The sequence below is a fragment of the Giraffa tippelskirchi genome, chromosome 12 (assembly GCF_054371585.1).
Source record: "Giraffa tippelskirchi isolate mGirTip1 chromosome 12, T2T-mGirTip1v1.2.pri, whole genome shotgun sequence".
Taxonomy (NCBI): Eukaryota; Metazoa; Chordata; class Mammalia; order Artiodactyla; family Giraffidae; genus Giraffa; species Giraffa tippelskirchi.
Genome location: NC_137286.1, coordinates 68,372,580 through 68,391,677, shown reverse-complemented (window position 1 = coordinate 68,391,677; position 19,098 = coordinate 68,372,580). Strand labels below are relative to the sequence as shown.

Below are 19,098 nucleotides of genomic sequence, written 5' to 3'. Positions count from 1 at the left end.
AACTCATCTCTGACACAGAAGGGGAGAATATCCAAATGGGAACAAGAAAGCCTCTTCAATAAATGTCCATGGGAAAACCAGACAGCTACATCTGAAGAACGCTATTGGTTTTGATCTCACACCACCTCAATATCGGGGAAAAACCTCACCCTAAAGACTGATATCATGAGATAGCTAGAAAGAAGCGTAGGTCAAAGGCTCCTTAACATCAGAGTCTCCTTGCCATTTGCTGGGCGGAGGTAGAAATGGGTCTCTTCAAGTAAGGGAAAGAGGAAAACGAAGTACGCCAACGGGTTTCCTTCCAATGGAACCTCTTCACAACAGAGAAGCTAAGCATTCAGAAATGCAAAAGATAGGAAACGGAACATGAGAGACTCCTTGCAAGTGGTGTATCTGAGAAGGGGTTCATATGGAAAGAGACGAAGAATGCACAGCACTCAGATTCCAAGAAACACCACCACCACCCTTGACCCTTCCCCCATGACCAACTCCGACCTAAAGCCTTTCTCTCCCTCTAACCTATCCCTAAAACATAACCCTCATCTAATCATATACATGTGCATTCCTAGCATCCATCCATCCACACACGAGAGAGAAAGAGGAAGACACAGACTGAATCGAGAAGGGAAAAGAGAGGGACAGAGCCAGAGAGAGACACGGAACCAGAGAGAGGAAAGGAATCGACGGTCCAGACTTTTCATCAATCTGTCTCGAAGGTAGAAGCAACGACAGCGCCCATCCACCCCAGAAGGGGGAAAAGGACGGAAGGTTTGGAGAGGAAAAGACAAGAACGCAGGGAGCCCTTAGAAGCTCAGCCACCCGCAGAAGCCGAGCTGGGACACTTGAACAGAATCTCAATGGAAACAGAGGACCAGAAAGTTGGCTACTCTTTTCTATAAGAGAGGGAGACCTTCGAGTCTTCCTTTCGGTCCTCCAACTTGGATGCGGGGTCTCAAAACAGTCAGGAGGGGGAGTGCCTTTTCCTGGGTACCACGGCGCATCCAGGCCTCGTTCTGCCCCATTCTGTGCTGTGTCAGCCCTGGATGGAGTCTTTCTTTCTGAAGTCTCAGCGCACAAGCTCCACGTGATATCGGCCCCAGGTGGAAAGGCATGGAGCTGCTCGTAGGCCGACAGAACTAGGAAGCAGATGGGAGAATGACCCCCACTCTGCAGATGGAGAGACTGGGGAAACCCTGAGGGGCATACGCTTGTCCAGGGCCACACCACTTATGAGAAGAAGGAGCCTGGTCTGAGAGCAGCGGGGTCCTCGGAGCTCAGGCCCTGGCTGCACCCAGGCCTCCCCAGGGCTGTGGGCTGGGCAGTGTGGCTGTCACTGTGCCTGCACATGGCCTAAGGGGGGTGGTCGAGCAGTCAGAAACCCAGAGATTCCCTTGGGAAGCTTTGGGGAAGGGACCTCAGCACGAACCCCAGGAAATGATGTCACCTGCCGGCAACAGAACCCAACAGAACCCGCAACCCGGGTATCCAGGCCTCCAGAGCGGAGAGGAGCCCCCAGCCAGATCACTTGCTGCCAGGATGTTCTGCTGTTTGCCCCTGCCCAGAGGCCGGGGCCTCGGGAGAGCTCACAGGCAGTGTGCGTGGGCACCCTGTCAACGTTGGCTCAGGGCACCCCCGAGAGGCCTCTGGCCCTTTGCCCGGAGAAACAGAAAGGTAACACGGGGAGCCCCAGGCCGGGCCAGGCCACCTCTCCCATGCCACCCGGAAACACCGGGTCCTTTGCCTGTGTGTGTGGATGCGGGTTTCTCGGGGTGTGTCTCCCTCAAGGAAGCCCAGGCGGATGTGGGGTCAGAAGCCGACGGGCAAGTTGTGTCCACACCCCAGGGGAGAGCAGGCTGGCTGGGATGGGGAGAGTGCGGGCAGCGCCGGCCGCCCAGGCTGGCCTCACACCCTCAGGTGGGTCTCTTTCCTCCCGGGTGGGGATCTGAGCAGACACACGTCTCTGACCCTTCTGGGAAGAGAAGTTCGAGCAGGCAGAAGCAGCGGCTCCACTGGCCAGGCCCAGCTCGGAAAACTCCCAGCACGGCTGGCTGACGGTCACTGTCGTTGCAGAGCTTCCCACGTGATGAGGCCGAGGACGGGGACACCCCGTCCACCTCCCGGAGGGAGGGGTCGGAGCACCACCCCCCCGCCCCTGAGGCCCAGTGCAGGCTCCAGGTGAGCGTGCCCACGGAGGCATCAGCCCCACCGGGGGCGAAGCGGAGGCGGGGAAGGCCTGCTGCCGAGACACCGCCCAGGATACACCCGGCGGCCCAGTCTGAGGCTGCCACGGAGCTCAGCACACCCGGCTCCGACCCGGAGTCCCGAGAACCCCGGCCTCTGAGGCAGCAGGAGGACCTGGAGCCCAGCACGCCAGAGCACAGAGGTGAGGACGCTGGGGCTGGTGCACGGGAGTGTGTGGGGAGGGGGTGCTGAGCTACACAGGGACGAGTCCCCGAAAGATGCTGCTGGGCCTACAGCAAGCGCTGGCCTCACACCCCCACCCCCATCTTGCACACTTCAGTCCCAAAAGACATCCGACCCTGGGTATTCTTTGGGAATCTCTTGGAAGCTTTCTGTCCCGGGATACGCACATGCCAAGGCTGGCCTGTGGGCAAACTTTGCTTCTCCCCCAGCTCTAGCACTGGCCTCCAACTGGAACCAGGCTCCACTTCCCAGACCTGTCCCTACAGAGGTGGTGGCTCCAGGTGCAGGACCCAGGGATCCACCGAGGGCAGATGGAGAACCGAGACTTGCCCTCGCAGAGACACCAGGCCAGCTGGGTTCTGGCCAGCACACCGGGCAGATCGGATCTCCGTGCCTGCAGGACCCCCAGCCCCAGGCACTGATGTCCCACCCCCTCAGCCAGAACCTCCACCTCCACGTGCACCTGTACCTGCTCGGGCTTTGGCAGGAGAACCCGAGGCAGAGGAGGAGTCACCGCCTCGGCAGGGAGAGCCTGCCCTGGCTCCCGCGCAACACCCAGATGCCGACGATGACTCACCCGCCCCTGCAGGAAGAACGAGCCCCCGCTCTGGACAGAGACCCAGAGCCCTTGCCGGAAACACCACGTCCAGGGGAGCGGTCGGCTCTGCCGCCTCCATCCCTGTCGGCTCACCGTGGACGCCGTCAACTCGGTCTGCCCCCAGGGGACATGGAGTTCCTTTCCCCTGAACTGCTTTGCATTTGGTTTGTTTCCACCTTACTGGTGATGTTTTACTTTTTGTATGGTTTCGTGTATTTTTGTTGGTTAAGTTGGGATTAGTAAACTTTTTCATCATTGTTGCAATTTGGGAACACTGTTGTGTGACTCTGGTGATACTGTGTTACCATCACCACTTTGTGGTTTCAGACCCGTTTGATCTTTATGCCCCACCCCCCAACAAAGCCTGGATTCAAGGCAAGCACGCCCTGTTCATCCCTCCCCCCCGATCCTGAACACAATTTCAACTTTTCTTTCTGCATTCCTTCCTATATTCTTGGTGTCCCCAATCAATGACTCTCAGTGAAATGACTGAAGGAGTTTCTTTCGGACTCTCCACCTACTGTAAGACTCCATTGGAGAGTTCTCATTTTTATGTCATTTGAACTAGCCTTTGATAGCTGACAGGACGGTGTACGTCCTTTCAAGATATCATGTGCCAAACGAAGCCCTTTTGGCAAATGCCATCATTATCTCCAGGCAGGCATTGCTGTTTGAAGGGTGACATCTCAGCCAGAAGGCAGAGGCTGAGCTCCTCTTGTTGCACCAGCTCCCAAAAGAAGCCAAGAAAGGGAGCTGGAACAACAAACCACCCCAACGCCCAGGAAAGCGTTCTTCACGACAGAAGGCTAGAAAATGACCCAACAACCTTGTGGCCCAGAACCCCTCTAGAAAAATCACTGTTCCATAAAAAAGAGAAACACGTGGGAAGTTCCAAGGAGAGGCAATGCCCATGGCCAGTGTACTTTAGAGACGGCCTGACCGCTCCGGGGAAGACACGCACCGACGGAACCCCTTGGGAAACAGCAGTGAGAGTCCTCACCGTCGTAAGGGTTTCCTCTGGGGACAACCTGCCCTGGGCACCACATGGGGGAGCAGACCGGCTTCTCTTCCTCTGCCCCCACACCATTCACTCATGAAGGCAGCTCAGGTGTTCTCATGCCCTGCCTGCCTGCCTGCCTGCCTGCCTGGCTCATCCGTGAGCTGTGACCACCTCCAGGGCAGGACTCCACCTTCTCCTCTCTGTGTACCGTGAATCTGCACACAGTGGGCTTTCAGAACCTTAGGAGACTTGAGCCATTCCCACTCGAGCCAGAACCCTCCCCAGGAAGGAAAACGGCTGTGGAGTCATTTTGGCCCCTGCACTGCTTCCGAAAGCCTGGCGGCTCCTACAGCCTCTACGGTGTGAAGAGGGAGGTCCCTTTTGACAGAGCTTTCCGGCTGTCAGATCTAAGCTGTTGTTTCACTGTCAGCTGTGTCTCTTCCGTTGCAGCCAGGTGGGCCACGCTGCTCCAAAGGGGCTCACAAGCTGAGTGGCAAGGGAGGTATTGAGAGGACAGGGATGGCTACAACGTGCTGCAAACTGAGTGAGGGTCCCCACAATCCTCAGCAAAGGTCTGTGGTGTGCAAGTGGGGAGTAGAGGGCCCCCAAGTTCCAAAGGAAGGGAGGTACTCGGGAGCTAAAGCCCTTGGCTGCTGTGGTAGCAGCTGCAGATGGCAGCTCGTCCACAGTGCACTTCGAATGAGGTCATATGAGCGGGACTCTGGAAATGGCTCCGAAATCAAGAGAAAGGGGTCAGGGTATGTGGGAATCCGGCGGGGGTGGGGGGTGGATGAAGGAAGGTGTCCTTCCTCTCTCCAGTGCAATTTGGTTTGGTGAGTCTCAAAGCTACCAGATGGCACTTCCCAAGTCAGGCCCCCGCAGGAATCAGGGTGGGCTGCGTGCCTCGGCCCCTGCCACAGGGACAAGCCACACCAGTGGCCTCCCTGAGCTCCAATGGCCGGATCTGGGGGTTCTGTCTGGGTGCACACCTCCTTGCTGTGGCCAAGTTCCCCCCTTCTCTGAGCACCAGCTTCATCCTCTCGAATGAGGACATCGATTGCTACCTTGGCACGTTACTCTCTTCATCCTGTGAAGACTCATTAGGCTTATCCTACAATTACTAGCTGGCCCGAAGAGATATCTCCTGAATCCAGATTAAGCTGGAGTCTCCCAGGCTCATCTGGCATGTCTTCCCTGAAGTCTGCCAAAACCCACACCCTTGCATTTCCAGGGACTCCCCTTAGCCAGCTGGGCAGAAAACCCAGCATGGTTCAAACAAGCTGACAGACAAGCGGGAGAGGACTCACGGGCAGACGGCCTCCCTCAGGTCTCGGGTGGAGCTCTGGGACCACAGCAGCAGCGGGCCATCCCAGCGCCTTGGGCTCAGCAGCGCCCTCATTCTCAGGCCGGCGGCTCTGCCCTGAGGGGAGCAGGAAGGTCACCAACTGCCGCAGGCGGACCTCAAGCCCCTCCCACTGCTGGAGCCTGACCTCCCCCGGCCCCACCCCTTCCCCTACCCCAGCAGGACGAGAGCTCGTCTTCCCCTGGCTTCCAACGTGAGGCCTGGCCCTGGGCCCCGATTGGGCACTGCCCCAGTCCGGAGCCAATCACAGTGGCCAGGGAGGTGGAACGCACCGATTGGCCAGGGCCAGGTCATGTGACCATACTCCCCAGGAAACTCAAATATTACCAAGATTCCCTAACAAACCAATGAACAAAATTATCCAGTAAAGGCAAACCGTACATTTTAATGAGGCCAATGTCACAGAAAAAAAAAAAAATCCTTCACAATGAACTGCTCAAGGAAGCTACTAAATAAGCTTTCAGAAAAGTGAAGTCGTTTTTTTTTTTTTTTTTTTTAATAGGGTGACGGAGAGCTATACCTTTCCCATCTATGTGAATTTAGGTTTAAACTAGATTTCCCTCGGCTATTATATAAGACAAAAAACCCCACATCACCCCCTTTCACTCCCCCCACCCCCAAAAAGTGTTTTAGTCTATTGAATTTTTGTGTCCTCAGTTGTGTCTGATTCACGGCAACTCACGAACTCCACACAGCCAGGCTCTTCCGTCCATGGAATTCAGGGCAATTTTTTCTGTCACAGCAAATGCCCACCCTGGGTGATCCAAAGGCAAGGGCTCAGAGGCTCCTGAGAGACTAACTCCTTTCAGCTGAGCACAGAGCTGGCTCCTCACTGGGATGCCTGTGGCCTGGGGCTCCCAGAGGGGAGAGCAGCACTCGCCCCACCGTGTGGTCACTGCTGGAAGTGCAGGCAGCTCCTCACTCCCCCTTGACAGTGTCCCTGAGGGCAGAACAGTGTGAATCTACTCAAGGTGGAAACGCAAACTCCGATGCAACCAAACTTCCCACAAGGTCTCCAAAACCACTCAGGAACAGGGAATTGGAAACTGCAGGGCATGACATGAATGGAGATGGAGACTTGACACCTTACACCGAGTTCACTTCCAGTTATCCCTAGACAAAGTTTCCATGAAAACTTGTCACAAATCTAGAAGAGCAATGAGCAGAAACCGGACATGTGCTTTGAGTCTTCACACACAAAACGAAAAGGCAGCTCACAAAACAACCCAGAGAATACAGTGGACTTTGCAAAATCAAAGATATCTACTGTGGGAAAGACCTCATTACAAAAGCAAAAGACAGGTCATACATCGCGAGACGAATGAGTGGAAACACAAAGCTTCTCAAGGATGTGTCTCCAAACAGACAAAGAACACCAACACGACAAGCCTGTGAAAACTAGGGAAAGGTCTGAAGGGACAGCAGACTGAGGAAGACACACACAGAGTATCCCGGATGATGTCCAGCACTGAGGGCCTGGAGAAACAACAGTCTAGTTGCACTCCCTCAGGCCTGTGTGACCCTGGATGAGGCCTCTGTTTCCCGGTGGCTCTGAGAGATGGACAGGGAGGAAGGGGAAGAGAAATCACTTGCATTTCTAATACTCACAGCAAAGTCTTCCAATGAGAAGGGAATTATCACCCCCACTGACAATGCCATTCACTGAAGTGATACCCACGAGTCCATCTAACCCAGAAGGGAAGGAAGGACCTGTCCTGACAAAACGGCGAGAGATGGAAGAAGGAAGATCAAGCCCACACCAACCACTGGAAAGAGAAGCTGTGCTCAGGGCTTGAAAGAATTCCTATTGGGAAAATGATGTCACAGCCCCACAAGGCAATCCACAGCTTCGATGCTATTCCTCCCAAAATGCCAATGCATTTTCGCACCGAACAAAGAATTGCAAAAGGGGTACGGAAACAGAAAAGAGCCTAAATTGTCAATACAATCCGACGAAAAAGCCCCGATACGGACATCCAAGGTTGTGTGAAAGGAAATTAGACGACCAAACTAGGATCCTCAGGAGAGTATCGGAGAAGGCGATGGCGACCCACTCCAGTACTCTTGCCTGGAAAATGCCATGGACGGAGGAGCCTGGTAGGCTGCAGGCCATGGGGTCGCACAGAGTCAGGCACGACTGAAGTGACTTAGCCGCAGCGGCAGCAGCAGGACAGTATGCTATTGGGAATACAACAACACACACAGATCCAGATCGATGGAATAAAGTTGAGGGTCCAGAAACAAACCCCGGCATCCATGGTCAACTCATCTCTGACACAGAAGGGGAGAATATCCAAATGGGAACAAGAAAGCCTCTTCAATAAATGTCCATGGGAAAACCAGACAGCTACATCTGAAGAACGCTATTGGTTTTGATCTCACACCACCTCAATATCGGGGAAAAACCTCACCCTAAAGACTGATATCATGAGATAGCTAGAAAGAAGCGTAGGTCAAAGGCTCCTTAACATCAGAGTCTCCTTGCCATTTGCTGGGCGGAGGTAGAAATGGGTCTCTTCAAGTAAGGGAAAGAGGAAAACGAAGTACGCCAACGGGTTTCCTTCCAATGGAACCTCTTCACAACAGAGAAGCTAAGCATTCAGAAATGCAAAAGATAGGAAACGGAACATGAGAGACTCCTTGCAAGTGGTGTATCTGAGAAGGGGTTCATATGGAAAGAGACGAAGAATGCACAGCACTCAGATTCCAAGAAACACCACCACCACCCTTGACCCTTCCCCCATGACCAACTCCGACCTAAAGCCTTTCTCTCCCTCTAACCTATCCCTAAAACATAACCCTCATCTAATCATATACATGTGCATTCCTAGCATCCATCCATCCACACACGAGAGAGAAAGAGGAAGACACAGACTGAATCGAGAAGGGAAAAGAGAGGGACAGAGCCAGAGAGAGACACGGAACCAGAGAGAGGAAAGGAATCGACGGTCCAGACTTTTCATCAATCTGTCTCGAAGGTAGAAGCAACGACAGCGCCCATCCACCCCAGAAGGGGGAAAAGGACGGAAGGTTTGGAGAGGAAAAGACAAGAACGCAGGGAGCCCTTAGAAGCTCAGCCACCCGCAGAAGCCGAGCTGGGACACTTGAACAGAATCTCAATGGAAACAGAGGACCAGAAAGTTGGCTACTCTTTTCTATAAGAGAGGGAGACCTTCGAGTCTTCCTTTCGGTCCTCCAACTTGGATGCGGGGTCTCAAAACAGTCAGGAGGGGGAGTGCCTTTTCCTGGGTACCACGGCGCATCCAGGCCTCGTTCTGCCCCATTCTGTGCTGTGTCAGCCCTGGATGGAGTCTTTCTTTCTGAAGTCTCAGCGCACAAGCTCCACGTGATATCGGCCCCAGGTGGAAAGGCATGGAGCTGCTCGTAGGCCGACAGAACTAGGAAGCAGATGGGAGAATGACCCCCACTCTGCAGATGGAGAGACTGGGGAAACCCTGAGGGGCATACGCTTGTCCAGGGCCACACCACTTATGAGAAGAAGGAGCCTGGTCTGAGAGCAGCGGGGTCCTCGGAGCTCAGGCCCTGGCTGCACCCAGGCCTCCCCAGGGCTGTGGGCTGGGCAGTGTGGCTGTCACTGTGCCTGCACATGGCCTAAGGGGGGTGGTCGAGCAGTCAGAAACCCAGAGATTCCCTTGGGAAGCTTTGGGGAAGGGACCTCAGCACGAACCCCAGGAAATGATGTCACCTGCCGGCAACAGAACCCAACAGAACCCGCAACCCGGGTATCCAGGCCTCCAGAGCGGAGAGGAGCCCCCAGCCAGATCACTTGCTGCCAGGATGTTCTGCTGTTTGCCCCTGCCCAGAGGCCGGGGCCTCGGGAGAGCTCACAGGCAGTGTGCGTGGGCACCCTGTCAACGTTGGCTCAGGGCACCCCCGAGAGGCCTCTGGCCCTTTGCCCGGAGAAACAGAAAGGTAACACGGGGAGCCCCAGGCCGGGCCAGGCCACCTCTCCCATGCCACCCGGAAACACCGGGTCCTTTGCCTGTGTGTGTGGATGCGGGTTTCTCGGGGTGTGTCTCCCTCAAGGAAGCCCAGGCGGATGTGGGGTCAGAAGCCGACGGGCAAGTTGTGTCCACACCCCAGGGGAGAGCAGGCTGGCTGGGATGGGGAGAGTGCGGGCAGCGCCGGCCGCCCAGGCTGGCCTCACACCCTCAGGTGGGTCTCTTTCCTCCCGGGTGGGGATCTGAGCAGACACACGTCTCTGACCCTTCTGGGAAGAGAAGTTCGAGCAGGCAGAAGCAGCGGCTCCACTGGCCAGGCCCAGCTCGGAAAACTCCCAGCACGGCTGGCTGACGGTCACTGTCGTTGCAGAGCTTCCCACGTGATGAGGCCGAGGACGGGGACACCCCGTCCACCTCCCGGAGGGAGGGGTCGGAGCACCACCCCCCCGCCCCTGAGGCCCAGTGCAGGCTCCAGGTGAGCGTGCCCACGGAGGCATCAGCCCCACCGGGGGCGAAGCGGAGGCGGGGAAGGCCTGCTGCCGAGACACCGCCCAGGATACACCCGGCGGCCCAGTCTGAGGCTGCCACGGAGCTCAGCACACCCGGCTCCGACCCGGAGTCCCGAGAACCCCGGCCTCTGAGGCAGCAGGAGGACCTGGAGCCCAGCACGCCAGAGCACAGAGGTGAGGACGCTGGGGCTGGTGCACGGGAGTGTGTGGGGAGGGGGTGCTGAGCTACACAGGGACGAGTCCCCGAAAGATGCTGCTGGGCCTACAGCAAGCGCTGGCCTCACACCCCCACCCCCATCTTGCACACTTCAGTCCCAAAAGACATCCGACCCTGGGTATTCTTTGGGAATCTCTTGGAAGCTTTCTGTCCCGGGATACGCACATGCCAAGGCTGGCCTGTGGGCAAACTTTGCTTCTCCCCCAGCTCTAGCACTGGCCTCCAACTGGAACCAGGCTCCACTTCCCAGACCTGTCCCTACAGAGGTGGTGGCTCCAGGTGCAGGACCCAGGGATCCACCGAGGGCAGATGGAGAACCGAGACTTGCCCTCGCAGAGACACCAGGCCAGCTGGGTTCTGGCCAGCACACCGGGCAGATCGGATCTCCGTGCCTGCAGGACCCCCAGCCCCAGGCACTGATGTCCCACCCCCTCAGCCAGAACCTCCACCTCCACGTGCACCTGTACCTGCTCGGGCTTTGGCAGGAGAACCCGAGGCAGAGGAGGAGTCACCGCCTCGGCAGGGAGAGCCTGCCCTGGCTCCCGCGCAACACCCAGACGCCGACGATGACTCACCCGCCCCTGCAGGAAGAACGAGCCCCCGCTCTGGACAGAGACCCAGAGCCCTTGCCGGAAACACCACGTCCAGGGGAGCGGTCGGCTCTGCCGCCTCCATCCCTGTCGGCTCACCGTGGACGCCGTCAACTCGGTCTGCCCCCAGGGGACATGGAGTTCCTTTCCCCTGAACTGCTTTGCATTTGGTTTGTTTCCACCTTACTGGTGATGTTTTACTTTTTGTATGGTTTCGTGTATTTTTGTTGGTTAAGTTGGGATTAGTAAACTTTTTCATCATTGTTGCAATTTGGGAACACTGTTGTGTGACTCTGGTGATACTGTGTTACCATCACCACTTTGTGGTTTCAGACCCGTTTGATCTTTATGCCCCACCCCCCAACAAAGCCTGGATTCAAGGCAAGCACGCCCTGTTCATCCCTCCCCCCCGATCCTGAACACAATTTCAACTTTTCTTTCTGCATTCCTTCCTATATTCTTGGTGTCCCCAATCAATGACTCTCAGTGAAATGACTGAAGGAGTTTCTTTCGGACTCTCCACCTACTGTAAGACTCCATTGGAGAGTTCTCATTTTTATGTCATTTGAACTAGCCTTTGATAGCTGACAGGACGGTGTACGTCCTTTCAAGATATCATGTGCCAAACGAAGCCCTTTTGGCAAATGCCATCATTATCTCCAGGCAGGCATTGCTGTTTGAAGGGTGACATCTCAGCCAGAAGGCAGAGGCTGAGCTCCTCTTGTTGCACCAGCTCCCAAAAGAAGCCAAGAAAGGGAGCTGGAACAACAAACCACCCCAACGCCCAGGAAAGCGTTCTTCACGACAGAAGGCTAGAAAATGACCCAACAACCTTGTGGCCCAGAACCCCTCTAGAAAAATCACTGTTCCATAAAAAAGAGAAACACGTGGGAAGTTCCAAGGAGAGGCAATGCCCATGGCCAGTGTACTTTAGAGACGGCCTGACCGCTCCGGGGAAGACACGCACCGACGGAACCCCTTGGGAAACAGCAGTGAGAGTCCTCACCGTCGTAAGGGTTTCCTCTGGGGACAACCTGCCCTGGGCACCACATGGGGGAGCAGACCGGCTTCTCTTCCTCTGCCCCCACACCATTCACTCATGAAGGCAGCTCAGGTGTTCTCATGCCCTGCCTGCCTGCCTGCCTGCCTGCCTGGCTCATCCGTGAGCTGTGACCACCTCCAGGGCAGGACTCCACCTTCTCCTCTCTGTGTACCGTGAATCTGCACACAGTGGGCTTTCAGAACCTTAGGAGACTTGAGCCATTCCCACTCGAGCCAGAACCCTCCCCAGGAAGGAAAACGGCTGTGGAGTCATTTTGGCCCCTGCACTGCTTCCGAAAGCCTGGCGGCTCCTACAGCCTCTACGGTGTGAAGAGGGAGGTCCCTTTTGACAGAGCTTTCCGGCTGTCAGATCTAAGCTGTTGTTTCACTGTCAGCTGTGTCTCTTCCGTTGCAGCCAGGTGGGCCACGCTGCTCCAAAGGGGCTCACAAGCTGAGTGGCAAGGGAGGTATTGAGAGGACAGGGATGGCTACAACGTGCTGCAAACTGAGTGAGGGTCCCCACAATCCTCAGCAAAGGTCTGTGGTGTGCAAGTGGGGAGTAGAGGGCCCCCAAGTTCCAAAGGAAGGGAGGTACTCGGGAGCTAAAGCCCTTGGCTGCTGTGGTAGCAGCTGCAGATGGCAGCTCGTCCACAGTGCACTTCGAATGAGGTCATATGAGCGGGACTCTGGAAATGGCTCCGAAATCAAGAGAAAGGGGTCAGGGTATGTGGGAATCCGGCGGGGGTGGGGGGTGGATGAAGGAAGGTGTCCTTCCTCTCTCCAGTGCAATTTGGTTTGGTGAGTCTCAAAGCTACCAGATGGCACTTCCCAAGTCAGGCCCCCGCAGGAATCAGGGTGGGCTGCGTGCCTCGGCCCCTGCCACAGGGACAAGCCACACCAGTGGCCTCCCTGAGCTCCAATGGCCGGATCTGGGGGTTCTGTCTGGGTGCACACCTCCTTGCTGTGGCCAAGTTCCCCCCTTCTCTGAGCACCAGCTTCATCCTCTCGAATGAGGACATCGATTGCTACCTTGGCACGTTACTCTCTTCATCCTGTGAAGACTCATTAGGCTTATCCTACAATTACTAGCTGGCCCGAAGAGATATCTCCTGAATCCAGATTAAGCTGGAGTCTCCCAGGCTCATCTGGCATGTCTTCCCTGAAGTCTGCCAAAACCCACACCCTTGCATTTCCAGGGACTCCCCTTAGCCAGCTGGGCAGAAAACCCAGCATGGTTCAAACAAGCTGACAGACAAGCGGGAGAGGACTCACGGGCAGACGGCCTCCCTCAGGTCTCGGGTGGAGCTCTGGGACCACAGCAGCAGCGGGCCATCCCAGCGCCTTGGGCTCAGCAGCGCCCTCATTCTCAGGCCGGCGGCTCTGCCCTGAGGGGAGCAGGAAGGTCACCAACTGCCGCAGGCGGACCTCAAGCCCCTCCCACTGCTGGAGCCTGACCTCCCCCGGCCCCACCCCTTCCCCTACCCCAGCAGGACGAGAGCTCGTCTTCCCCTGGCTTCCAACGTGAGGCCTGGCCCTGGGCCCCGATTGGGCACTGCCCCAGTCCGGAGCCAATCACAGTGGCCAGGGAGGTGGAACGCACCGATTGGCCAGGGCCAGGTCATGTGACCATACTCCCCAGGAAACTCAAATATTACCAAGATTCCCTAACAAACCAATGAACAAAATTATCCAGTAAAGGCAAACCGTACATTTTAATGAGGCCAATGTCACAGAAAAAAAAAAAAATCCTTCACAATGAACTGCTCAAGGAAGCTACTAAATAAGCTTTCAGAAAAGTGAAGTCGTTTTTTTTTTTTTTTTTTTTAATAGGGTGACGGAGAGCTATACCTTTCCCATCTATGTGAATTTAGGTTTAAACTAGATTTCCCTCGGCTATTATATAAGACAAAAAACCCCACATCACCCCCTTTCACTCCCCCCACCCCCAAAAAGTGTTTTAGTCTATTGAATTTTTGTGTCCTCAGTTGTGTCTGATTCACGGCAACTCACGAACTCCACACAGCCAGGCTCTTCCGTCCATGGAATTCAGGGCAATTTTTTCTGTCACAGCAAATGCCCACCCTGGGTGATCCAAAGGCAAGGGCTCAGAGGCTCCTGAGAGACTAACTCCTTTCAGCTGAGCACAGAGCTGGCTCCTCACTGGGATGCCTGTGGCCTGGGGCTCCCAGAGGGGAGAGCAGCACTCGCCCCACCGTGTGGTCACTGCTGGAAGTGCAGGCAGCTCCTCACTCCCCCTTGACAGTGTCCCTGAGGGCAGAACAGTGTGAATCTACTCAAGGTGGAAACGCAAACTCCGATGCAACCAAACTTCCCACAAGGTCTCCAAAACCACTCAGGAACAGGGAATTGGAAACTGCAGGGCATGACATGAATGGAGATGGAGACTTGACACCTTACACCGAGTTCACTTCCAGTTATCCCTAGACAAAGTTTCCATGAAAACTTGTCACAAATCTAGAAGAGCAATGAGCAGAAACCGGACATGTGCTTTGAGTCTTCACACACAAAACGAAAAGGCAGCTCACAAAACAACCCAGAGAATACAGTGGACTTTGCAAAATCAAAGATATCTACTGTGGGAAAGACCTCATTACAAAAGCAAAAGACAGGTCATACATCGCGAGACGAATGAGTGGAAACACAAAGCTTCTCAAGGATGTGTCTCCAAACAGACAAAGAACACCAACACGACAAGCCTGTGAAAACTAGGGAAAGGTCTGAAGGGACAGCAGACTGAGGAAGACACACACAGAGTATCCCGGATGATGTCCAGCACTGAGGGCCTGGAGAAACAACAGTCTAGTTGCACTCCCTCAGGCCTGTGTGACCCTGGATGAGGCCTCTGTTTCCCGGTGGCTCTGAGAGATGGACAGGGAGGAAGGGGAAGAGAAATCACTTGCATTTCTAATACTCACAGCAAAGTCTTCCAATGAGAAGGGAATTATCACCCCCACTGACAATGCCATTCACTGAAGTGATACCCACGAGTCCATCTAACCCAGAAGGGAAGGAAGGACCTGTCCTGACAAAACGGCGAGAGATGGAAGAAGGAAGATCAAGCCCACACCAACCACTGGAAAGAGAAGCTGTGCTCAGGGCTTGAAAGAATTCCTATTGGGAAAATGATGTCACAGCCCCACAAGGCAATCCACAGCTTCGATGCTATTCCTCCCAAAATGCCAATGCATTTTCGCACCGAACAAAGAATTGCAAAAGGGGTACGGAAACAGAAAAGAGCCTAAATTGTCAATACAATCCGACGAAAAAGCCCCGATACGGACATCCAAGGTTGTGTGAAAGGAAATTAGACGACCAAACTAGGATCCTCAGGAGAGTATCGGAGAAGGCGATGGCGACCCACTCCAGTACTCTTGCCTGGAAAATGCCATGGACGGAGGAGCCTGGTAGGCTGCAGGCCATGGGGTCGCACAGAGTCAGGCACGACTGAAGTGACTTAGCCGCAGCGGCAGCAGCAGGACAGTATGCTATTGGGAATACAACAACACACACAGATCCAGATCGATGGAATAAAGTTGAGGGTCCAGAAACAAACCCCGGCATCCATGGTCAACTCATCTCTGACACAGAAGGGGAGAATATCCAAATGGGAACAAGAAAGCCTCTTCAATAAATGTCCATGGGAAAACCAGACAGCTACATCTGAAGAACGCTATTGGTTTTGATCTCACACCACCTCAATATCGGGGAAAAACCTCACCCTAAAGACTGATATCATGAGATAGCTAGAAAGAAGCGTAGGTCAAAGGCTCCTTAACATCAGAGTCTCCTTGCCATTTGCTGGGCGGAGGTAGAAATGGGTCTCTTCAAGTAAGGGAAAGAGGAAAACGAAGTACGCCAACGGGTTTCCTTCCAATGGAACCTCTTCACAACAGAGAAGCTAAGCATTCAGAAATGCAAAAGATAGGAAACGGAACATGAGAGACTCCTTGCAAGTGGTGTATCTGAGAAGGGGTTCATATGGAAAGAGACGAAGAATGCACAGCACTCAGATTCCAAGAAACACCACCACCACCCTTGACCCTTCCCCCATGACCAACTCCGACCTAAAGCCTTTCTCTCCCTCTAACCTATCCCTAAAACATAACCCTCATCTAATCATATACATGTGCATTCCTAGCATCCATCCATCCACACACGAGAGAGAAAGAGGAAGACACAGACTGAATCGAGAAGGGAAAAGAGAGGGACAGAGCCAGAGAGAGACACGGAACCAGAGAGAGGAAAGGAATCGACGGTCCAGACTTTTCATCAATCTGTCTCGAAGGTAGAAGCAACGACAGCGCCCATCCACCCCAGAAGGGGGAAAAGGACGGAAGGTTTGGAGAGGAAAAGACAAGAACGCAGGGAGCCCTTAGAAGCTCAGCCACCCGCAGAAGCCGAGCTGGGACACTTGAACAGAATCTCAATGGAAACAGAGGACCAGAAAGTTGGCTACTCTTTTCTATAAGAGAGGGAGACCTTCGAGTCTTCCTTTCGGTCCTCCAACTTGGATGCGGGGTCTCAAAACAGTCAGGAGGGGGAGTGCCTTTTCCTGGGTACCACGGCGCATCCAGGCCTCGTTCTGCCCCATTCTGTGCTGTGTCAGCCCTGGATGGAGTCTTTCTTTCTGAAGTCTCAGCGCACAAGCTCCACGTGATATCGGCCCCAGGTGGAAAGGCATGGAGCTGCTCGTAGGCCGACAGAACTAGGAAGCAGATGGGAGAATGACCCCCACTCTGCAGATGGAGAGACTGGGGAAACCCTGAGGGGCATACGCTTGTCCAGGGCCACACCACTTATGAGAAGAAGGAGCCTGGTCTGAGAGCAGCGGGGTCCTCGGAGCTCAGGCCCTGGCTGCACCCAGGCCTCCCCAGGGCTGTGGGCTGGGCAGTGTGGCTGTCACTGTGCCTGCACATGGCCTAAGGGGGGTGGTCGAGCAGTCAGAAACCCAGAGATTCCCTTGGGAAGCTTTGGGGAAGGGACCTCAGCACGAACCCCAGGAAATGATGTCACCTGCCGGCAACAGAACCCAACAGAACCCGCAACCCGGGTATCCAGGCCTCCAGAGCGGAGAGGAGCCCCCAGCCAGATCACTTGCTGCCAGGATGTTCTGCTGTTTGCCCCTGCCCAGAGGCCGGGGCCTCGGGAGAGCTCACAGGCAGTGTGCGTGGGCACCCTGTCAACGTTGGCTCAGGGCACCCCCGAGAGGCCTCTGGCCCTTTGCCCGGAGAAACAGAAAGGTAACACGGGGAGCCCCAGGCCGGGCCAGGCCACCTCTCCCATGCCACCCGGAAACACCGGGTCCTTTGCCTGTGTGTGTGGATGCGGGTTTCTCGGGGTGTGTCTCCCTCAAGGAAGCCCAGGCGGATGTGGGGTCAGAAGCCGACGGGCAAGTTGTGTCCACACCCCAGGGGAGAGCAGGCTGGCTGGGATGGGGAGAGTGCGGGCAGCGCCGGCCGCCCAGGCTGGCCTCACACCCTCAGGTGGGTCTCTTTCCTCCCGGGTGGGGATCTGAGCAGACACACGTCTCTGACCCTTCTGGGAAGAGAAGTTCGAGCAGGCAGAAGCAGCGGCTCCACTGGCCAGGCCCAGCTCGGAAAACTCCCAGCACGGCTGGCTGACGGTCACTGTCGTTGCAGAGCTTCCCACGTGATGAGGCCGAGGACGGGGACACCCCGTCCACCTCCCGGAGGGAGGGGTCGGAGCACCACCCCCCCGCCCCTGAGGCCCAGTGCAGGCTCCAGGTGAGCGTGCCCACGGAGGCATCAGCCCCACCGGGGGCGAAGCGGAGGCGGGGAAGGCCTGCTGCCGAGACACCGCCCAGGATACACCCGGCGGCCCAGTCTGAGGCTGCCACGGAGCTCAGCACACCCGGCTCCGACCCGGAGTCCCGAGAACCCCGGCCTCTGAGGCAGCAGGAGGACCTGGAGCCCAGCACGCCAGAGCACAGAGGTGAGGACGCTGGGGCTGGTGCACGGGAGTGTGTGGGGAGGGGGTGCTGAGCTACACAGGGACGAGTCCCCGAAAGATGCTGCTGGGCCTACAGCAAGCGCTGGCCTCACACCCCCACCCCCATCTTGCACACTTCAGTCCCAAAAGACATCCGACCCTGGGTATTCTTTGGGAATCTCTTGGAAGCTTTCTGTCCCGGGATACGCACATGCCAAGGCTGGCCTGTGGGCAAACTTTGCTTCTCCCCCAGCTCTAGCACTGGCCTCCAACTGGAACCAGGCTCCACTTCCCAGACCTGTCCCTACAGAGGTGGTGGCTCCAGGTGCAGGACCCAGGGATCCACCGAGGGCAGATGGAGAACCGAGACTTGCCCTCGCAGAGACACCAGGCCAGCTGGGTTCTGGCCAGCACACCGGGCAGATCGGATCTCCGTGCCTGCAGGACCCCCAGCCCCAGGCACTGATGTCCCACCCCCTCAGCCAGAACCTCCACCTCCACGTGCACCTGTACCTGCTCGGGCTTTGGCAGGAGAACCCGAGGCAGAGGAGGAGTCACCGCCTCGGCAGGGAGAGCCTGCCCTGGCTCCCGCGCAACACCCAGACGCCGACGATGACTCACCCGCCCCTGCAGGAAGAACGAGCCCCCGCTCTGGACAGAGACCCAGAGCCCTTGCCGGAAACACCACGTCCAGGGGAGCGGTCGGCTCTGCCGCCTCCATCCCTGTCGGCTCACCGTGGACGCCGTCAACTCGGTCTGCCCCCAGGGGACATGGAGTTCCTTTCCCCTGAACTGCTTTGCATTTGGTTTGTTTCCACCTTACTGGTGATGTTTTACTTTTTGTATGGTTTCGTGTATTTTTGTTGGTTAAGTTGGGATTAGTAAACTTTTTCATCATTGTTGCAATTTGGGAACACTGTTGTGTGACTCTGGTGATACTGTGTTACCATCACCACTTTGTGGTTTCAGACCCGTTTGATCTTTATGCCCCACCCCCCAACAAAGCCTGGATTCAAGGCAAGCACGCCCTGTTCATCCCTCCCCCCCGATCCTGAACACAATTTCAACTTTTCTTTCTGCATTCCTTCCTATATTCTTGGTGTCCCCAATCAATGACTCTCAGTGAAATGACTGAAGGAGTTTCTTTCGGACTCTCCACCTACTGTAAGACTCCATTGGAGAGTTCTCATTTTTATGTCATTTGAACTAGCCTTTGATAGCTGACAGGACGGTGTACGTCCTTTCAAGATATCATGTGCCAAACGAAGCCCTTTTGGCAAATGCCATCATTATCTCCAGGCAGGCATTGCTGTTTGAAGGGTGACATCTCAGCCAGAAGGCAGAGGCTGAGCTCCTCTTGTTGCACCAGCTCCCAAAAGAAGCCAAGAAAGGGAGCTGGAACAACAAACCACCCCAACGCCCAG

General features: G+C 55.6%; 2 protein-coding genes across 2 annotated transcripts; both read left to right on the top strand.

The window, feature by feature from the left end:
• The first annotated feature begins 3,258 nt into the window (after window positions 1-3,258).
• LOC145529895 (uncharacterized) lies at window positions 3,259-10,939 on the top strand. The gene is made up of 3 exons (XM_081550657.1): window positions 3,259-9,318; window positions 9,718-10,030; window positions 10,281-10,939. Exons 1-3 carry the CDS (start codon window positions 9,082-9,084, stop codon window positions 10,907-10,909), a joined length of 1,179 nt encoding a protein of 392 aa, XP_081406783.1. The 5' UTR covers window positions 3,259-9,081; the 3' UTR covers window positions 10,910-10,939.
• Window positions 10,940-13,082: 2,143 nt separating this feature from the next.
• On the top strand, window positions 13,083-18,586 carry LOC145529892 (uncharacterized). Its single transcript, XM_081550653.1, has 3 exons — window positions 13,083-16,965; window positions 17,365-17,677; window positions 17,928-18,586. The coding sequence occupies exons 1-3, from the start codon at window positions 16,729-16,731 to the stop codon at window positions 18,554-18,556; spliced, it is 1,179 nt and encodes a 392-aa protein (XP_081406779.1). The 5' UTR covers window positions 13,083-16,728; the 3' UTR covers window positions 18,557-18,586.
• The last annotated feature ends 512 nt before the right edge of the window (window positions 18,587-19,098 follow it).

Excerpts from the sequence above, each read along its gene's own strand:
- LOC145529895 (XM_081550657.1), top strand. The coding sequence starts at position 9,082 with ATGATGTCACCTGCCGGCAACAGAACCCAACAGAACCCGCAACCCGGG. Across the intron at positions 9,319-9,717 it reads TTGCCCGGAGAAACAGAAAG|AGCTTCCCACGTGATGAGGC; the intron begins GTAACACGGGGA and ends CTGTCGTTGCAG. Across the intron at positions 10,031-10,280 it reads CAGCACGCCAGAGCACAGAG|CTCTAGCACTGGCCTCCAAC; the intron begins GTGAGGACGCTG and ends CTTCTCCCCCAG.
- LOC145529892 (XM_081550653.1), top strand. The coding sequence starts at position 16,729 with ATGATGTCACCTGCCGGCAACAGAACCCAACAGAACCCGCAACCCGGG. Across the intron at positions 16,966-17,364 it reads TTGCCCGGAGAAACAGAAAG|AGCTTCCCACGTGATGAGGC; the intron begins GTAACACGGGGA and ends CTGTCGTTGCAG. Across the intron at positions 17,678-17,927 it reads CAGCACGCCAGAGCACAGAG|CTCTAGCACTGGCCTCCAAC; the intron begins GTGAGGACGCTG and ends CTTCTCCCCCAG.